This window comes from Rutidosis leptorrhynchoides, chromosome 4 (assembly GCF_046630445.1).
Source record: "Rutidosis leptorrhynchoides isolate AG116_Rl617_1_P2 chromosome 4, CSIRO_AGI_Rlap_v1, whole genome shotgun sequence".
In the NCBI taxonomy this organism is placed as follows: Eukaryota; Viridiplantae; Streptophyta; class Magnoliopsida; order Asterales; family Asteraceae; genus Rutidosis; species Rutidosis leptorrhynchoides.
In genome coordinates this window covers 559,339,391-559,356,883 of record NC_092336.1, presented here as the reverse complement: position 1 = coordinate 559,356,883, position 17,493 = coordinate 559,339,391, and the positions used below count along the sequence as shown (strand labels likewise).

General features: G+C 29.3%; 1 protein-coding gene across 1 annotated transcript; it reads right to left on the bottom strand.

Annotated features, from left to right (window-relative positions):
- Window positions 1-166: 166 nt before the first annotated feature.
- LOC139842721 (uncharacterized) lies at window positions 167-2,423 on the bottom strand. The gene is made up of 5 exons (XM_071832832.1): window positions 2,000-2,423; window positions 1,484-1,873; window positions 1,033-1,365; window positions 907-980; window positions 167-553 (listed from the first exon to the last, which is right to left on the bottom strand). Exons 1-5 carry the CDS (start codon window positions 2,421-2,423, stop codon window positions 167-169), a joined length of 1,608 nt encoding a protein of 535 aa, XP_071688933.1.
- Window positions 2,424-17,493: the final 15,070 nt, after the last annotated feature.

The following is a 17,493-nucleotide window of genomic DNA, read 5'->3' as shown; positions in this document are numbered from 1 at the left end:
CTATTCTCGAATCAAACGGTTGTCCATTTTGGTTAGCAACGCAGGGTGGGGTTGTGGTAGGTGTTGGTAATCTGACAATGATTTTCCATTTTTATTTACAACCGATTGTATTTCAACCAAACAATAATTCTTCCTTTGGAAGTCAGTGAGGTTTAACTCCGGGAACTTAATTTTTTTTTTTTCTCTTTATATGTAGTATATCTTTAGATAAAGCTTCCCAATTTTTTTCCCATAACTTAAGTGGGTTGGTTACATCACAAATTAACAATATTGTGACAAACAAATCTCGAAGTTGTGCACCGGACGCCCATAACCTTGCTTCCGATATCGCCTGTGTCCATTCTCTATCATCATTAATAAGACCATATGCAAAGCAAGCATCTTTAAATGTTTCATGTATTTTTCCATCAACTGTCCGAAGTTCTTCAAATGATCTAGGTCCCCTTAATATATTCAACAGTATCCTAAGATAGTAGCATTCACATGATGCAGGGTGAGAATATACAATAGGACCAATGCATTCCCTTTGTTTCCGACGCTCCCATATTTTCTTCTATTGTTTCCACACGTAATGGGTAGGTATCTTTCCATAAGTTAGTTTCCTCGCTTCTAGATCTCATTTATTCAGTTAAAACCATTCTGTGAACATTGTTTCTTTGATACTTTCCCTTTGAGTAGGGCAGGAAGAGTTTCTGAGTCACGGAGGGTGATCGTATGTTGATTTGGTAGGTGATAGGACAACTTTATAACTGATGGTTTAGAGTATTGTATGTCAAAGGAAAACATACGCCAAACCGCGTCCCACGGAGATAAATACCTGAAATCCAATTAATTTTTGATTTCATCCACTTCAATAATCTTTTCTGATTGTGTATTACCCGTGTTTGAAATATTTTCTTGTATTACGATAGTTGCTCTATCCGGCCCTTTGTTCAAGTACTTAAATATGTACTTAATTTCTCTAGATCTGTTACACCACTCTACATTAATGTGAGCATTGTATAACAAAGCTACTGTCAAATGTAGCTTTACCTTTGGTAACTTTCACTCCATTATTTCCTCTTCTATAATTAGGGTATCCATCTTCATCAATTGTTGAATCCGCATAATATGATTTTGGAAAATGTTCAGAAAATTTTTTATCAATGATACATGGAGCATTCATGCGTTTTCCACTGCAAGGTCCATGTAACATGTAATCAATAGTAGCCTTGTATCCATCTGGATCCTGTGTTTGAGAGGGAATTCCAGCCGCAATTAGATCATCAATGTCATCCGGGGTCTTGCATTTGTCTTGATTTTGCAACCATATTAGTATATGAGCATGTGGTAAGCCGCGCTTTTGAAACTCTATTTGATATACACCTGATCAAAGTTAAAGGTCATAAGTGTTGCATTTATATAATAAAAGGAAGGTTTGAATAAAATCGATAAAATAAAAGGAAGGTAGGGGAAATAGTTGTAGAAATTTATTTTGCGTTACCTGCTATACATATTCCAAAAATGTGATGTTGCATCAGGTCGTGCATTAGTTCATCTAACTTCACTTTAAAATGTATTGCAATTGTTTCTGGACGATCATGTTGTTTCTGGCCAACAATATAGTATATCATCTCTTCAATTTCTAGCCATTTCTGGTTAGTTGTGAAGGTAATAAATAAATCTGGGTTCCCAAATTCCCGACACAAAGTCATTGTATCTTGGTAGTTTTGCATCAGATATCGGGGGCTTCCTGTAAAAGTTGATGGTAAGACTATTCTCTTGCCGATCGATGCAGCTTTTGTGTCTCCTCTTGTAACCGCATCACATATATTATGGTATAGGTCAACAGGCAATTCGTTTTGATTATTTCTTCGCCATCTGAGTCTTTGTTCTTTAATAGATGTGTAAGCGTCAACCAAATATTGTTGAAATAAGCGTCTACCTCTAAGTAGAGTTGTGGCCTCAGTTTCTCGTTATTGAATCTTGTAGCAATAGTATTCTCGCATGGTTAAAAAACCTCGATTAGTTTTCCTTGTGCCATTATTATTATAATATGGTATCTCTTCGTGATAGCCTGTTTCACCATAAGAGAACAACAAAGGGTATTGTAAAGCCATGTATAATTGATGAAGTTCAGATATTCTTTTTGCTGCAGAGTTTTTCTGGTTTACAATAATATCTGTTGAGGTAGTACTTTGATCAAAGTCGCTCATAACCAATGCTGCCACCTCAGATACATGGGGGGTGTTATATTGTCTTGAACTTGGTCTATTGCCAAGTAATCGAAGCTGAAAGTCTTCTGATGTATATTGAGAGCACCAATCTCTAGCCATCTGAAATGCTTTCGCAACAACACTAAATTCATTGAGCATGCTAATGAGGTTCGCTATTATTTTTTCATCAGCAATTTCTTTAGAATCATTATCCATGAAAGCTGACATACGATTCTTGGCTTAATTCTGTGTGTCATAGAAGTATAGCTGAGCATACTTGGGTTGTGTTCCCTCTATAGGCAGCAATGAACTAATTTTATGATATGTCTGGCCACTAATTCGAAATGTATAATGCCCTCTTCCTTGATTAACAGAATGGTATATTTTTGCTTTAAACGATGTGAAGCAAAACATGATATTGTATATTCGGATTTTCTCTCTAAACTTTGAAGTGGTAGGATCATTATAATCAAGCAAGTTTTTCAAAAGAGAAGGAGCTTCTTTGTGTTTAGGAAGGAGAACTTTATCACTTTGGCAACAAAGCGAAAAGGTTGGAGTCTTAGAATTTTTTTGCTTTGTTGTTCCTCTCTTCATACCACATGGTTGCATTGCAAGTAGGACACTTATATGATGGAGCTCCAATGTTATGGTATGACACATTTAAACCTTGCAAATTAATATAATTGTTAGGAGAGAAATATACAGATGCATAATTGAACTTGTTAAAATTAGCAGGAATAGTAAAGATATGTAATGGTAGAGATAACGAAAGTGAGTAACCTGTAGAGTTGGATGCTTTCTTTGTACTGACCTTTTTAGAGCAATTTTTTTCCTTGAGCCTGAAAGAATTGCAATGTATGTGTCAAGCTAATTTATTTATAGTATCAGGAAGAGAAAACATAGATGGTAATTTGCTCGGTCATTTTTTTGATGGTAAGTTACTAAATGTGTAAAAAGAATAAAGATTTTAAAACCACCTGTTTTTCGGTTGTTTGGTCAACCAACTTGAGACCAAACCATGAATGGAGTATTCCATATGGCATAATATTTGTTGCTGAATGAATCTTTAGAAAACCTTGTAGCAACTTGGAGGGAGATGGCATTTTACATGTCAACAAATTATTCTATATCATAAAGTATGGTGTTATAAGAGCAAAACATTGGTATAAGATTATCATTAATCTTAGTTAACTACTAATGCATATTCTAGATTTTGATGCCTAAAAGTCAAAACCTTTGATAAATTTCCCTGTGGTATCACTGAGTCTTTTGCCATCGATGACGAACCTCAATCATTCAATTAACCTAGAACTATATGTTCAACTAATAATGGAGTAAGAATTTTCTAAGTTAATGTTAAGTTACCTGTTTGTGTTTCTATTAATTTGAGACAGCAGTACATCTGTGTTTTTCCATGTGATGTGATATTTGTTGATTTTTCCATGTGATGTGATATTTGTTGATTTTTATATCAATAGTGGACTACGTAGAAAGTTGGCCATGAGTAGATGTCACTGGTATCATTCAATAGAGCGCAAGAAAGTTATTAGAATTATGCATATAGCCTCTGTAGTGTACAAATTTTGTTGAGCAAAAAAATATTGAACACATACCTGTAGACATTGTGTTTGTAGTAGGGAACACATACTTGTAGGTTACCTATAGATTAGAAGATGATATATATAGGAAATATGGAAGGTAATAGGTTACTAAGACTTTCCAGTTTCTTTTGAAACAATAATTAATTAATATCACATGGGTGTAACATTATTATTTCATTTATAGTATAATTAAGTAAAATTAATGATATCTTAACTCCATCGCATTTCAACTAAGTTATTATTATTATTATTATTATTATTATTATTATTATTATTATTATTATTATTATTATTATTATTATTATTATTATTATTATTATTATTATTATTATTATTATTATTATTATTATTATTATTATTATTATTATTACTACTACTAGCTTAAGACCCGCGAATTTGCGGGATTTTTTTAGGGATGAATCAAAAATTAAATTGTCTGAATAATTATAGTTTATATAGTATATGTTAGGTTGTCAATTTCAGTAGTAATGTTGAATAACTGATAATAAATCAAGCAAGTTATAACCTTAAAAAATAAATAACACAAAGTTGAAAACCATAATACTGGAAAATATGTTTAGTTTAACTCAAATTTAGCGACACAAAAAACAAATACAAAGCAATTATATGTTTACATACAAATACTAAACAAACACAAAGTGACAAAAAAGAGCTTTTACATGTTTAAGACACTTTGAATGCTTTTGATGATGGTTGAAGTCCATGCCAGTCCCTTGCAAAATAACAGGTGATAAGAACCTTTACGTTTACGCACACATGATACCTCCGCTCCTCGGTATATTCTTAAAGACAACAAATTTGTATTAGATGAAGGTTATGAAAACAGAGGAAATGTACCTTGAGCGAACTCAACCAGCTCATGTAGGCACCTCTATTCATATTATCACTGAAAAGCAAATCAAGTAACACATATTATAGGGCATTTAGTGTATTAGATAAATCAAACACATAGCCACTTGGGGCACCTGAACATTTAACATGTATACCACATGTTACATGTGCTTTGTATGTAGAGAATGGATCCTATGATAACACTATTAAAGTAGAAATGGTAAAAAGCAAAACAACATTGGGCTATTCAAAATGACATGACGGAGCACCACATTCTTCTCTATCTTAGCATTGTATTGTAATAAAATTTTAGATCCTATGCAACCCTTTTACAAACTCAACGATAAGTATATAAATGACTATATTCAAAATTTGTAGTTTAACTCCACAAATAAATAACTTAAACTAAAATTTGTACTTCAACTCAACAAATATATCACTTGGTCGCCTATTTCCTATTTAGCTCTTTCCGACCCGCCATTTGATCTATTTATATTTACCTATGTACCAAGCATGATAATGTAAAAAGGATCAATCAAAACCCAAATTGACCCATTCATAATAGGTGAGCTGAAACATAAATAGGAGCTCAATGCACACAGTTGGAACAATTAAAGAAAAACTTACCATGTTAAAATTTCTAACACCTCTATGGGCAATCAAATTGGTCATGTTTTCGAGAAGATAACCAGTGATCCCAATGCTGACCAAAATAAAGAAGATGTTCTTATTAGAGTATAGCGAAATTCAGTGATTTGTGCCCATATTGATAGACCAAACACAGCTTGAAAATTTTTGACATTCCGATTAAAAGTATAGGCTATAAGATATGCTACAAAAGCATTTACAGAAGTGGTCGGTCTGAATCCAAAATATCATATTTTAATAATTAAGTTATGGTATGCACAAAAACATTTACTCAAACATGTGCATTACAAATATTTTACCAAAAGGCTTGTTTAATTAGCACAAAGGGGTTAAGATACCTATTTTTCGGCTTCAGATACCTCTAGAGTTTCTACTAGTAATCAGTAAGAAGATGTGCCATTACACTTCCATAAAATTGAATTTGCATAGAAAAAAACTAAGATTTTCTGTCACACCAGTAACGCTAAGACGATGTGCGCGTGGAATTCCATAAAACAAACAGATTAACCTATCGAAAGAGTGAAAGAACCAATATACTACATAACCTTATTACCTTAAGCATGTTTGTTACAATATAATGCTAAGATGATAACATGATGTACAATTGTATGAGTATTATGTTGCATTTGCCTTCATTAAAACACATTATTGTGTAAGCTACAACAATAATCCACATCGTCAACTGTACAAATGAATTTACATTTCAAACGATTAGATCTCTATATAAAACAATTTAGGAAGCTATAGACATTACATATTACATATATACTATATAAAGCAATAAAGCATCAACTGTTCAACTTCAACATAAACAAAAAGTGACATGATTTAACATAAATTAAATTCGTATTTATCCATTATCTAAACCACTAGATAAGGTGAACTAATAAGTATCAAAAGTAAGGTCATAAGTTTGCAATCGCTAATCACCTCAGTTTGTTTTTGGATAAAACACCTTACAATGTACTAAACCCAGGTTTATATTAAACCATTAACGATAATAGTAGTATAAGATTTAAATAATACATTATTGGTGATTGAACATGTTTCTGTTTTGATCGTTGATCCTCCCGAATATACAAATTGTTCGCCTTATGATCCTACAAATACAAAATATACAGTTTAGTTTTTTTTTAAATCAATTAATCTAATTTTAATAAATGGCTTAAATCTAAAACCCTTAACACAAAAAACCAAAACTTTTAAACAATTATCAATTACCCAAATCACAAAATCCATAGACAAACAATCACTTAAAATATACAAATGGCCCATTTAAGCACACATCTTACCCGTCCATATCGCCAGTCGGATCAGTCTTAAGATACTGACTACAACGATATTTCATCACTTGAAATTATGATTGATTTGGGGCTAAGCATGTCTGCAAATTTCTTCACCCCAAAAGTTTCTTACGAAGCTATATATAATAATAAGCTAAAGAAGATACCTGTTGAATAAAATAAAAAATAATTAGGAATTTGAAAATTAGGGAAAACATAGATATAACATGAGTGCATACCATCAATCTATATATTCTATATCTAATAAATAAAAGTTATATCAAAGATTTAAAGAGGTTTTTACCAGCATAATGCCGCATAAAAACGACACCAAACACATCTAAACACCTTTAAGTCGTAAAACAAATAAATGTAATTAGAAATGTAGTGACCTCTAAAGATATGCTTAAATCGCCATTCGATTCCATGGAGATCCTTAGCTACCAACTCTTGAGTAGGTGTCGGTTGAGTCATGTCCTAATCGAACTCAACAAATTAGAGTATCATCAAAAAATAAACATTCAAAAACAGTTTTCTAACTTTGTTAAAACTAACAAACTTACTAATGGAGGTAGGCATTCATTAGCATGTTTTCTAAGTACTGAAAAGCCACCATGAGTGCTTGTATTGGAGGCCGTCAGCAGTTTACAAAAATAATTAAACATTTAGTCTATCACAGCTCGGCAAGGAGTTCATCAGGACCCGTGAGATAGCTTTCGCTTTGCTACATTACCTAAAAATCATAAAGCCAACTTCTTTATATCACAAATATCACAAATTATCCACATAAATGTAGGGTTAACAGAGGATTCTTACATTTTGTTCGGGTACTATAGTGAGTTGAGCATAAACTTCATCAGTTTCGTGTTCAGCCTAAATGAAAAATTAAAAAACTTAACAGTAAGTCATCTTTTATTTTGCAAATTATATACAAATAATCAAACATTGTGAAATAATCATAATACATACCAGTAACTCGGTGTTAAACACGACAAAGAACCTTTGATTTTAACCTGTTAGGGATAAACCATACGTAAACAGTTCAAAGTTGTGATCTTTTTATGATAAACACATTAAAACATGTTTGTTCAATAATCATATATTACCACTGCAATAGCAGATAACTCCGATATGTACCACATATACCTGGTGTTCTGGTTGCAGCCTCATTAGGTAATCCTTCTGTTTGCATCAAACTCTTGCATAAAAACTGAATCATGAAAATGCATACAAAACAAAAATAGCAAATTTTTGAGTATTCAAAGCTAATTGATTGATGCAACCATTTGTGCTTTACGATTCTGCATAATTAAATTAAACAATACCCTTCTTCCATTATCAGTCTCAGATAATGACACTAAATTATATTGCAATTTCACCTTTAGACCAATTCCAATAATGAACAACCCCATCTTCAAACCCATCAAAATAACATGCTGTCACAAATTCTTAATTCCATTAGCAATCCCATCATCTTCAAAAGATCCTTCCTTTGTTAAATTAATCCTGTAAACAGTTAGAGGTCCAATAAAACACATAAAAAATATGCTACAACAACGATTGATATGGTGGAAATCAACCCGCTAACTTTTCTTGTTAGTGATTATCGCCGGGAACCCTAATTGCTCGGCATCTTCATAAATCGCCTAAAATATGCACACACGATTGCACAAATCAGAGATGAAGATTGAAGATGATTGAAGGCGATTGCAGGAGAGTATAGTGTTTTTTGTTCTTGAATGGAGTTTAAAATAATTTTTTTCATTCGATTAAAGATGTGAGTGGTGTCGGTGTATTGCGTAGGACACAACTCACATCTTAGGAGGAGATTGTTGTGATAAAATCCAATAAAATTATTTATGGAATTTGATGTCAATTTATTTAAGTTTAATAGTGTTTTAAGCACAAAATGTAAATGGCTTGTTAAGTGGTATAAAAACGAAGCTATGCCTTAAAAATCACTAGCTTTAGTTGATTTGCCAAAAGCCCCTCTCATTTGTTCGTTCCCAAAAACCTTGCCTCGAAGTGTATGTTTAGTGTTCATTCCATTTCCTCATATTGTTCGAGAAAATTGTGAAGATTATACCAATCTTGGTTTTAATTTTCATAAACAATCATTGCAAATAATAAAAAAATTTATATTACATGTTTAATTAAATTGATTTGTGATTGCTCTATCAACTTTTATCATGACTTAAATGTTTCATTTATATACAATTGCATATACATAACACAAACACACGACATCATCTATATTACTGCTACAATCGAATTGATCATTTGATATTATTTTTTTGTGTGCAAGGGTAGTTTTGTAATCAAACAATTCAATTTTAAGATTATGAGGTCATTAGAAAGATTAGGAAAAAATTAAGGGTTAAGATCATAGATGGTTAATGTAATGGATGACTAAGATTAGTCGAGGCTTTTTAAAATGACCTATTTTAGCTTTTGTTATTATATATAGAATAGATTATTATTATTATTATTATTATTATTATTATTATTATTATTATTATTATTATTATTATTATTATTATTATTATTATTATTATTATTATTATTATTATTATTATTATTATTTTCATTATCATTATTATTATTATTATTATTATTATTATTATTATTATTGTTATTATTATTATTATTATTATTATTATTATTATTATTATTATTATTATTATTATTATTATTATTATTATTATTATTATTATTATTATTATTATTATCAATGAGATGGCTTATTCGGGCATACAAAAACTGCTTATTCGGGCATACTAAAACATCATCAATGAAATGTCATTTTTGAAATCTAAACTGCTTCGAATGGGGGAAAGCCTTAAGGAAGTCTTGCTCGTAGCGCCGTTTTCTATTTATCTTGCGAAAATGGGCCTAATCTGCAATTGAAAATTTTTCGAAAAATTATCCACAAAATTTTGCTCGATTTTGTGGGGAATGTAGTGAATTTAAATATGTGTTTTGCAGCCATTAATTATCATCAAAACGAAACTACACTCTCACATATTCACATTCAATGTGAAATTTAGAAAAAAAACAAGAATAAGGTTATGAATCTAGAGAAATAAAAAAGCGGCTAAAAATAATCGAACAATAAAATCAAGACGTTATAAAAGCAACAACGTTTTGTAGCTAGTGGTGAGATAGTAGCCCCAACATGATTCTTGATACACCTAACTACAATATTAAATAAAAACAAGTATCATATTGGTATTTAAACAGGCACAACAATTCACATGTGAAGGTATTACTTATCTTAAGATCTAAAAGTGCAAAATTCTCCTTTAAGAACAGTAAAATGTCATTTTTAGAATTTAAACTGCTTCGAACGGTGGAAAGCCTTAAGGAAGTCTTGATCGTAGTGCCGTTTTCAAGTTATCTTGCGAAAATGGGCATAATCTACAATAGAAAATTTTTTGGAAAATTTTCCCCAAAATTTTGCCCAATTTTGTGGAGAATGTAGTGACTTCAAACATGTGTTTTGCGGCCATTAATTATTATCAAAACGAAACTACACTCTCATATATTTGCATTCAATATGAAATTTAGAATCAAAAACAAAAATAAGGTTATGAATCTAGAGAAATAAAAAAGCGGCTAAAAATATTCGAACAACATCAACGTTTTGTAGCTAGTGGAGAGATAGTGTGACAACCCGGAAATTTCCGACCAAATTTAAACTTTATCTTTATATTATTCCAACACGATAAGCAAAGTTTGTTAAGTTGAACCTCAAGGATGTTAAACCATGTTCATACATTCATTTAACCTCGACCAAATTCCAATGATTCACGAATCATTATATGAATAGATATGATTATATATGTATATGTGTATATATTATAAATTGAAAATATTAACAAAGTATTAAACGTATAATACTTTACATGAACGTATTTGTTTCAATATGTTTATCAGTGGAATTAGAAGATAATATCAAATGATTGATTTATCAAATACATTGTATGATTATGAGTCTTTGTTGTGAGGTCCACGTTGATTTGTGAAATCATTTATTTTTAACGATATTCGGAAAAAATGGTAAAGTCATTTACAAGTAAGAACAAATGTATCATTTGACGTGGGTTAGACAAAAGTTAGTAGAAAACTGGTTTTCATAATGTTCGACTGATCTATTTTCAAATACATGAAAATGATTTCGAAAACTGAGTTATTGTAATTTATTATAAGGTAAATTGATTATATAGAATTAGAAGAAATCAATTAAAGCTTTATATTATAAATTTATATATATAGTATTACAAAAACGTAAACGTGCTACGACATAGTAAATTTTATTAAACGATTATACATAATAATCTTTGAAATATAATTAGTTTTGAAATGACAAACATTATATCATTAAATAAATATTTCAAACATATATATTATGTATAAATTTATAATTCTAAATGAAAATATATATATATATATATATATATATATATATATATATATATATATATATATATATACATATATATATATATATATATATATATATATATATATATATACATATATATATATATATATATATATATATATATATATATATATCTATATTTTAACTTAGTCATAAAACATCTTGATTTAAAATAATATATTTTGATAAACAACGAGCCACTGATTTATAGAAGCAAATGACCACAACGCTCAATTTTATAAATTACAATTTTTATAAAATAATTTATCGATGAGTAAGTCAAATTTTTGATAAAGGTACACGTCGCGAAACGTAAAGTATCAGTTTTCTGAGTGTACGAAAATGCGTTCGAGAAACCAGATCCAAGACATAAGTCGAGTGACAACGTACGAGTTATTGGAACGAAAATTACATTTTTACCATGCACGTAAATATAATATATAATTAATTATATAAATTAAATATATTATAAAATATATATATAAAAAACTGTCGGCAGCCTCGAATTATTGAGCGATGATCTGGAATAATGAGTGCCGCGATCGCGGCCTATTGTGCTTGGAATCCTCTGCAATCGCAGAGTATTGGGGACCAGAAATGGCTATAAGTCGATCAGTTTTTGGTCGAATGGAATCATCAATCTATCCCTCAATCTCTCGTATCCTCTCTATATACATATATAAATTATAATAATAATAATAATAATTATTATTATTAAGATTAATATTATTATTAATCGTATTATTATTGTTAGTAGTAATATTATTAATATTATACAAAAAATACTACGATGAGGTCATGAGCGAATTATTTCAAGACGGGTTTTCCAAGTAGGATAGGGCTAAGGAAATTATGGGTTATAGCTATGGAGATTATGGGTATTGTTCGGAGTTATGCTCGTGAGTCAAACCTAGTGTTTATCATATCCGTTGCGCCTACGTACTTTCCTGCAATATTGAATCTCAATATTGATACGTGGGCACTCATAACTTAACTTTTATATATTATTAGTGTATCCCTGACTAGTGCTCGAGTATATTTGATTATGCATGCTTGTATATTTAATTTTGTCGTTAGATAGTTTATGATAAATTATGAATTTATTACATATGCGACTAAGATAAGGTATATGATATGCATGTCATTGGAAAGCTGACGAAAAATCAATAACTTTTCATTTAGAAAACGTATGGTTTCGATGAACGGATTAAAAGATATAGTCAATTGAATTATCTATAATTTTAAAGTATTAATGTTAATATGATTATTATTATCGTTAACATTATCGCTATCGTTATCGTCATTATTATCGTTATTATTATTATTATCTAATAATCAATAAAATTATTATTATTATTATTATGATTATTATTATTATTATTAATATTTTTAAAATAATTAATATTTTTATCAAAAATATCATTTTATTATTTTTATCGTCATTATTATTATTAAAAGTATCATTAATATTAAAACCATCATTTTTAATTGAGATATCACTGTTATTATAAAATATCATTATTATTATCATTTTAGTATTATCATTATTAAAAATTTATCATTTTGAATAGAATTATTACTTTTATAAAATATTATTATTATTACAGTTAATATTAAAAAGTATCGTTATTATTAAGATTATCATGATTAGAATTACCATTTTATCATAATTAATAACATCATTAGTAAATATAAATATTATTATTATTATTATTATTATTATTATTATTATTATTATTATTATTATTATTTTATTATTATTATTAAAAATAATTAATATTATTATTATAAAATAATGCAACTTTACTTATTACTATTATTATCGATATTATTTTATCAAATAAATATGTAATACAAAGATATTTTACTACATGTAATATAATTACATTAATAATACATATTATAGTATTTTTATAATATTAAATGAACTTTATAAATTTTATTATTTAAGATATATAAAAGTATATTTTTATTATATAAATTCTAATATAAAATGTTATTATTAATAAATGGATTATATTATTTATTCTAATAAAATCTCTTAAAAATATTTAAATATATAAAACGACTATATTTAAACTATATAATAATCATGTATAAATTTTTGGAAGTCATTCTGGTCAAGATGACTTTCGTTGACTTTTACATAGTAGTCTCGAGCATTAGGATTGTGGTACGCTATGACTTGACCTAAATTGTTAGACAAATATTGACCAACATATATATATATATATATATATATATATATATATATATATATATATATATATATATATATATATATATATATATATATATATATAATTAATATAGGTTCGTGAATTCAAGGCCAACCTTGCACTTGTTCAGTGCCGTCATATGCATTATTGCTACGAAATACAGTTTTGTGAGAATACATGCGCTGAGAATATATATTTTTGGGACTGAGAATACATGCGCTGCTTTTATAAATGTTTGACGAAATAGACACAAGTACTCAAAACTACATTCTATGGTTGGATTATTAAACCGAATATCGCCCTTTTTAGCTTGGTAACCTAAGAATTAGGCAGACGAGAGGTTCTGTTCCTAATTGATGCAAATCCTAAAGATAGATCTATTGGGCCTAACAACCCCCATTCAGGTTATGGATGGCTTTAGTACTTCGAGATTATTATTATACAGACGAGAGGTTCTGTTTGGGGATATTCTATGCATTTAAGTTAATGTCGGTTACCAGGTGTTCAATTCATATGAATGATTTTATCTTTATGTAGACGAGAGGTTCTGCTTATAAATGTGAAAATCTTGTGGTCTATTAAAATTATGGAAATGATCGATTATGATAAATTAATGAATTCACCAACCTTTTGGTTGACACTTTAAAGCATGTTTATTCTCAGGATTGAAAGAAATCTTCCGCTGTGCATTTGCTCAATTTAAAGATATTACTTGGAGTCATTTATGGCATATTTCAAAAGACGTTGCATTCAAGTCGTTGAGTTCAGTAACGATTATGATTAAGTAAATGACAGATTAGATCATTTATAGTTGGATATTATGAGATGGTATGCATGTCTGTCAACTTTCGATGTAATGAAAGTTTGTCTTTTAAAACGAATGCAATGTTTGTAAAATGTATCATATAGAGGTCAAATACCTCGCAATGTAATCATATGTTATTGTATTCGTTCTTATGGATTAGGACGAGTCTTTATAGATAGTAGCCCCAACATGATTCTCGATGTATCTAAATTCAATATTCAATAAAAACAAGTATTATAGTGGTATTTAAACAGGTACAACAATTCACTTGTGAAGGTATTACTTATCCTAAGATCTAAAAGTGCAAAATTCACCTTTAAAAATAATAAAAATGTCATTTTCGGATCTAAACTGCTTCGAACAGGGGAAATCTTTAAGGATGCTTTCTCGTAGTGCCGTTTTCTAGTTATCTTACGAAAATGGTCTTAATCTGCATTTGAAAATTTTTCGGAAAATTCTCCACAATTTAGCTCGATTTTGTGTGGAATGTAGTGACTTCAAATATGTGTTTTGCGGCCATTAATTATCCTCAAAATGAAACTACACTCTCATATATTCGCATTCAATATGAAATTTAGAAACAAAAACAAAAATAAGGTTTTGAATCTAGAGAAATAAAAAAGAGGCTAAAATACTCGAACGATAAAACCAAGACGTTATAAAAGCAACAAGGTTTTGTGGCTAGTGGTGAGATAGTAGCCCCAACATGATTTTTGATGTATCTAAATACAATATTAAATAAAAACAAGTATCATAGTGGTATTTAAATAGACACAACAATTTGCATGTGAAGGTATTACTTATCGTAAGATCTAAAAGTGCAAAATTCACCTTTAAAAATAGTAAAATGTCATTTCAGTATCTAAACTGCTTCGAATGGGGGAAATTCTTAATGAAGTCTTGCTCGTAGCACCGTTTTCTAGTTATGTTGCGAAATTGGGCCTAATTTGAAATTGAAAATTTTTCAAAAAATTCTCCACAATATAGCTCGATTTTTGTGGGTAATGTAGTGACTTCAAATATGTATTTTGTGACCAATAATTATCATCAAAAAGAAACTACACTCTCATATATTCATATTCAATATGAAATTTAGAAACAAAAACAAAAATAAGGTTATGAATCTAGAGAAATAAAAAAGCGGATAAAAATACTCGAACGATAAAACCAAGATGTTATAAAAGCAGCAAGGTTTAGTGGGTAGTGGTGAGATAGTAGCCCCAACATGATTCTCGATTGTAACAACACGACTTTTTCCGTTATTTTTATGTTATATAATTAACGACCATTAGTTAAATACTATGAATTTTGATGTGCGTAGAGGTGTATACGAAATAGCTTATATTTTACTAGGATACTATTAAAAATGATACAATTTTACACAAGTTATTTATTTATTATAAAGTGGATATACCTAAATCTTGCTACAACACTTATAGGCAGTGTACCTAATCGTACAGTAGTGTAGTTTTTAGTAAGTCCGGTTCGTTCCATAGGGAGCTAGCCAAGTTTAACGCTATATTTTTAAAACTAAATTTGTATATAAATATATATATAAATATAAGTAGTATTATTATTATAAAAGGAGGATTTTACCGTTTAATGACCGGTTTATCGATTTTAAAACTTTAGTCGCAGTTAAAACCTAATGTAAAATATTAAAAATAAAACTTAATTTAAAGCGTAAAGTAAAATGACAATAATTAAAGTGCGATAAATAAAAGTGCGATAAATAAAATGACAATAAATAAAATTGCGATAATTAAAAGTGCAATTAAATAAAAAGACAGAAAATAAAAGTGCGATGAAATATGAAATAAAGGAATTATGCTTATTTAAACTTCCGTAATCATGATGTTCGACGTATTGATTTTAGTTTATTACCATGAGTTAATTGTCCTTTGTCCTGGATTATTCAATATGTCCATCTAGTTTTTGTCCATAACAGTCCATCAGTCATAAATATAAAGTACGAGTGTCCTCGTCAAATTATTCTTATATCTGAAGTCAAATATTCCAACTAATTGGGGACTTAAACTATAATTACACCAATTTTCCTTGTATATAATTCACCTCTGTTTTAATAAGTCCATTGACTATTAATCCATTCCCGTGTCCGGTTAAATGAACGATTATTAGTACTTATAAATATCCCACCCATCGTGTCCGATCAAGTGTATATGGTTATTTATAGGTACGTCCAATTGTAAATCTTTATATTAAATTAACAAACTATCATTCAATTAAACAAATATAAAGCCCATTAATAGCCCATAGTCTAATTTCCACAAGTGTCGTTCTTTTGTCCAAACCCCAATTATGGTACAAAGCCCAATAACCCCGTCTTTAATAGTTTAGCCTAACATCACGATTACTTCGATTTAAATAAGCATAATAATAACTTAGCTACGAGACATTAATTTAAAAAGGATGAACATAACTTACAATGATTAATAATAGTGTAGCGTTACACGGACAGAATTTCGACTTACACACTTACAACATTCGCTAACATAACCTTATTATTATTAGATTTAAATTAAAATTAAAATTATAATATATATATATATATATATATATATATATATATATATATATATATATATTACGTGAGAGATAGAGAGATTGAATTAGGTGTCGATATTCGGCCGAAAACTGCAAAATATATAGGATGTCAGCTGATACTGTTCACCATGCCACCGCATGGATTTTGCACTTTCAGGCCATGCGATCGCATGGCCTGCTTTTCCAGCTCACAAAGATTTGTTTTCTTGTTTGCCGACGATTTTATATATAATATAATATAATATATATAATTTTAAGAATTAATTATATATAATATAATATAATATATATAATTTTAAGAATTAATTATATATTATATTATATTCATGTGCATAGTTGACTTGTAATTTTTAGTCCGTTGCGTCGAGAGTTGAGAGTTGACTCTGGTCCTGGTTCCGGATTTTCGAACGTCCTTTCATACTATTTAATATCTTGTACTTTGCGTTTTGCGGCTCGTACTCTTGTAACTTTTAGACTTTTCTCATCAATAATTTGAACCACTTTGATTGTACTTTGTACTTTTTAGCTTTTTGGTCGTTTGCGTCTTCAAATCGTCGAATCTGTCTTTTGTCTTCACCTTTTATTATTTAAACGAATATCACTTGTAAATAGAACAATTGCAAATAAAAGCTTGTCTTTCTTGAGGGATAATGCTATGAAATATATGTTTGTTTTTAGCATTATCAAATATTCCCACACTTGAGCGTTGCTTGTCCTCAAGCAATATAGTCTTGAAATAAAAATACTAGAATCACTTCTTAATTCTTCACACTTTGTACATCAGTGATTTCTATATGGTGGTATAAACAATGGTAGTAACGATGTGGTTTACAGTCCCACATGACTATGAAAATTTAGATCCTTAAGGATATTGGATCTTT

Coding starts and splice junctions, on each gene's coding strand:
- LOC139842721 (XM_071832832.1), bottom strand. CDS start 2,423: ATGTCAGCTTTCATGGATAATGATTCTAAAGAAATTGCTGATGAAAAA. Junction 1,366..1,483: donor TTTTGGAATATGTATAGCAG/GTAACGCAAAAT, acceptor AACTTTGATCAG/GTGTATATCAAATAGAGTTT. Junction 981..1,032: donor TGGAGTGAAAGTTACCAAAG/GTAAAGCTACAT, acceptor ACATTAATGTAG/AGTGGTGTAACAGATCTAGA.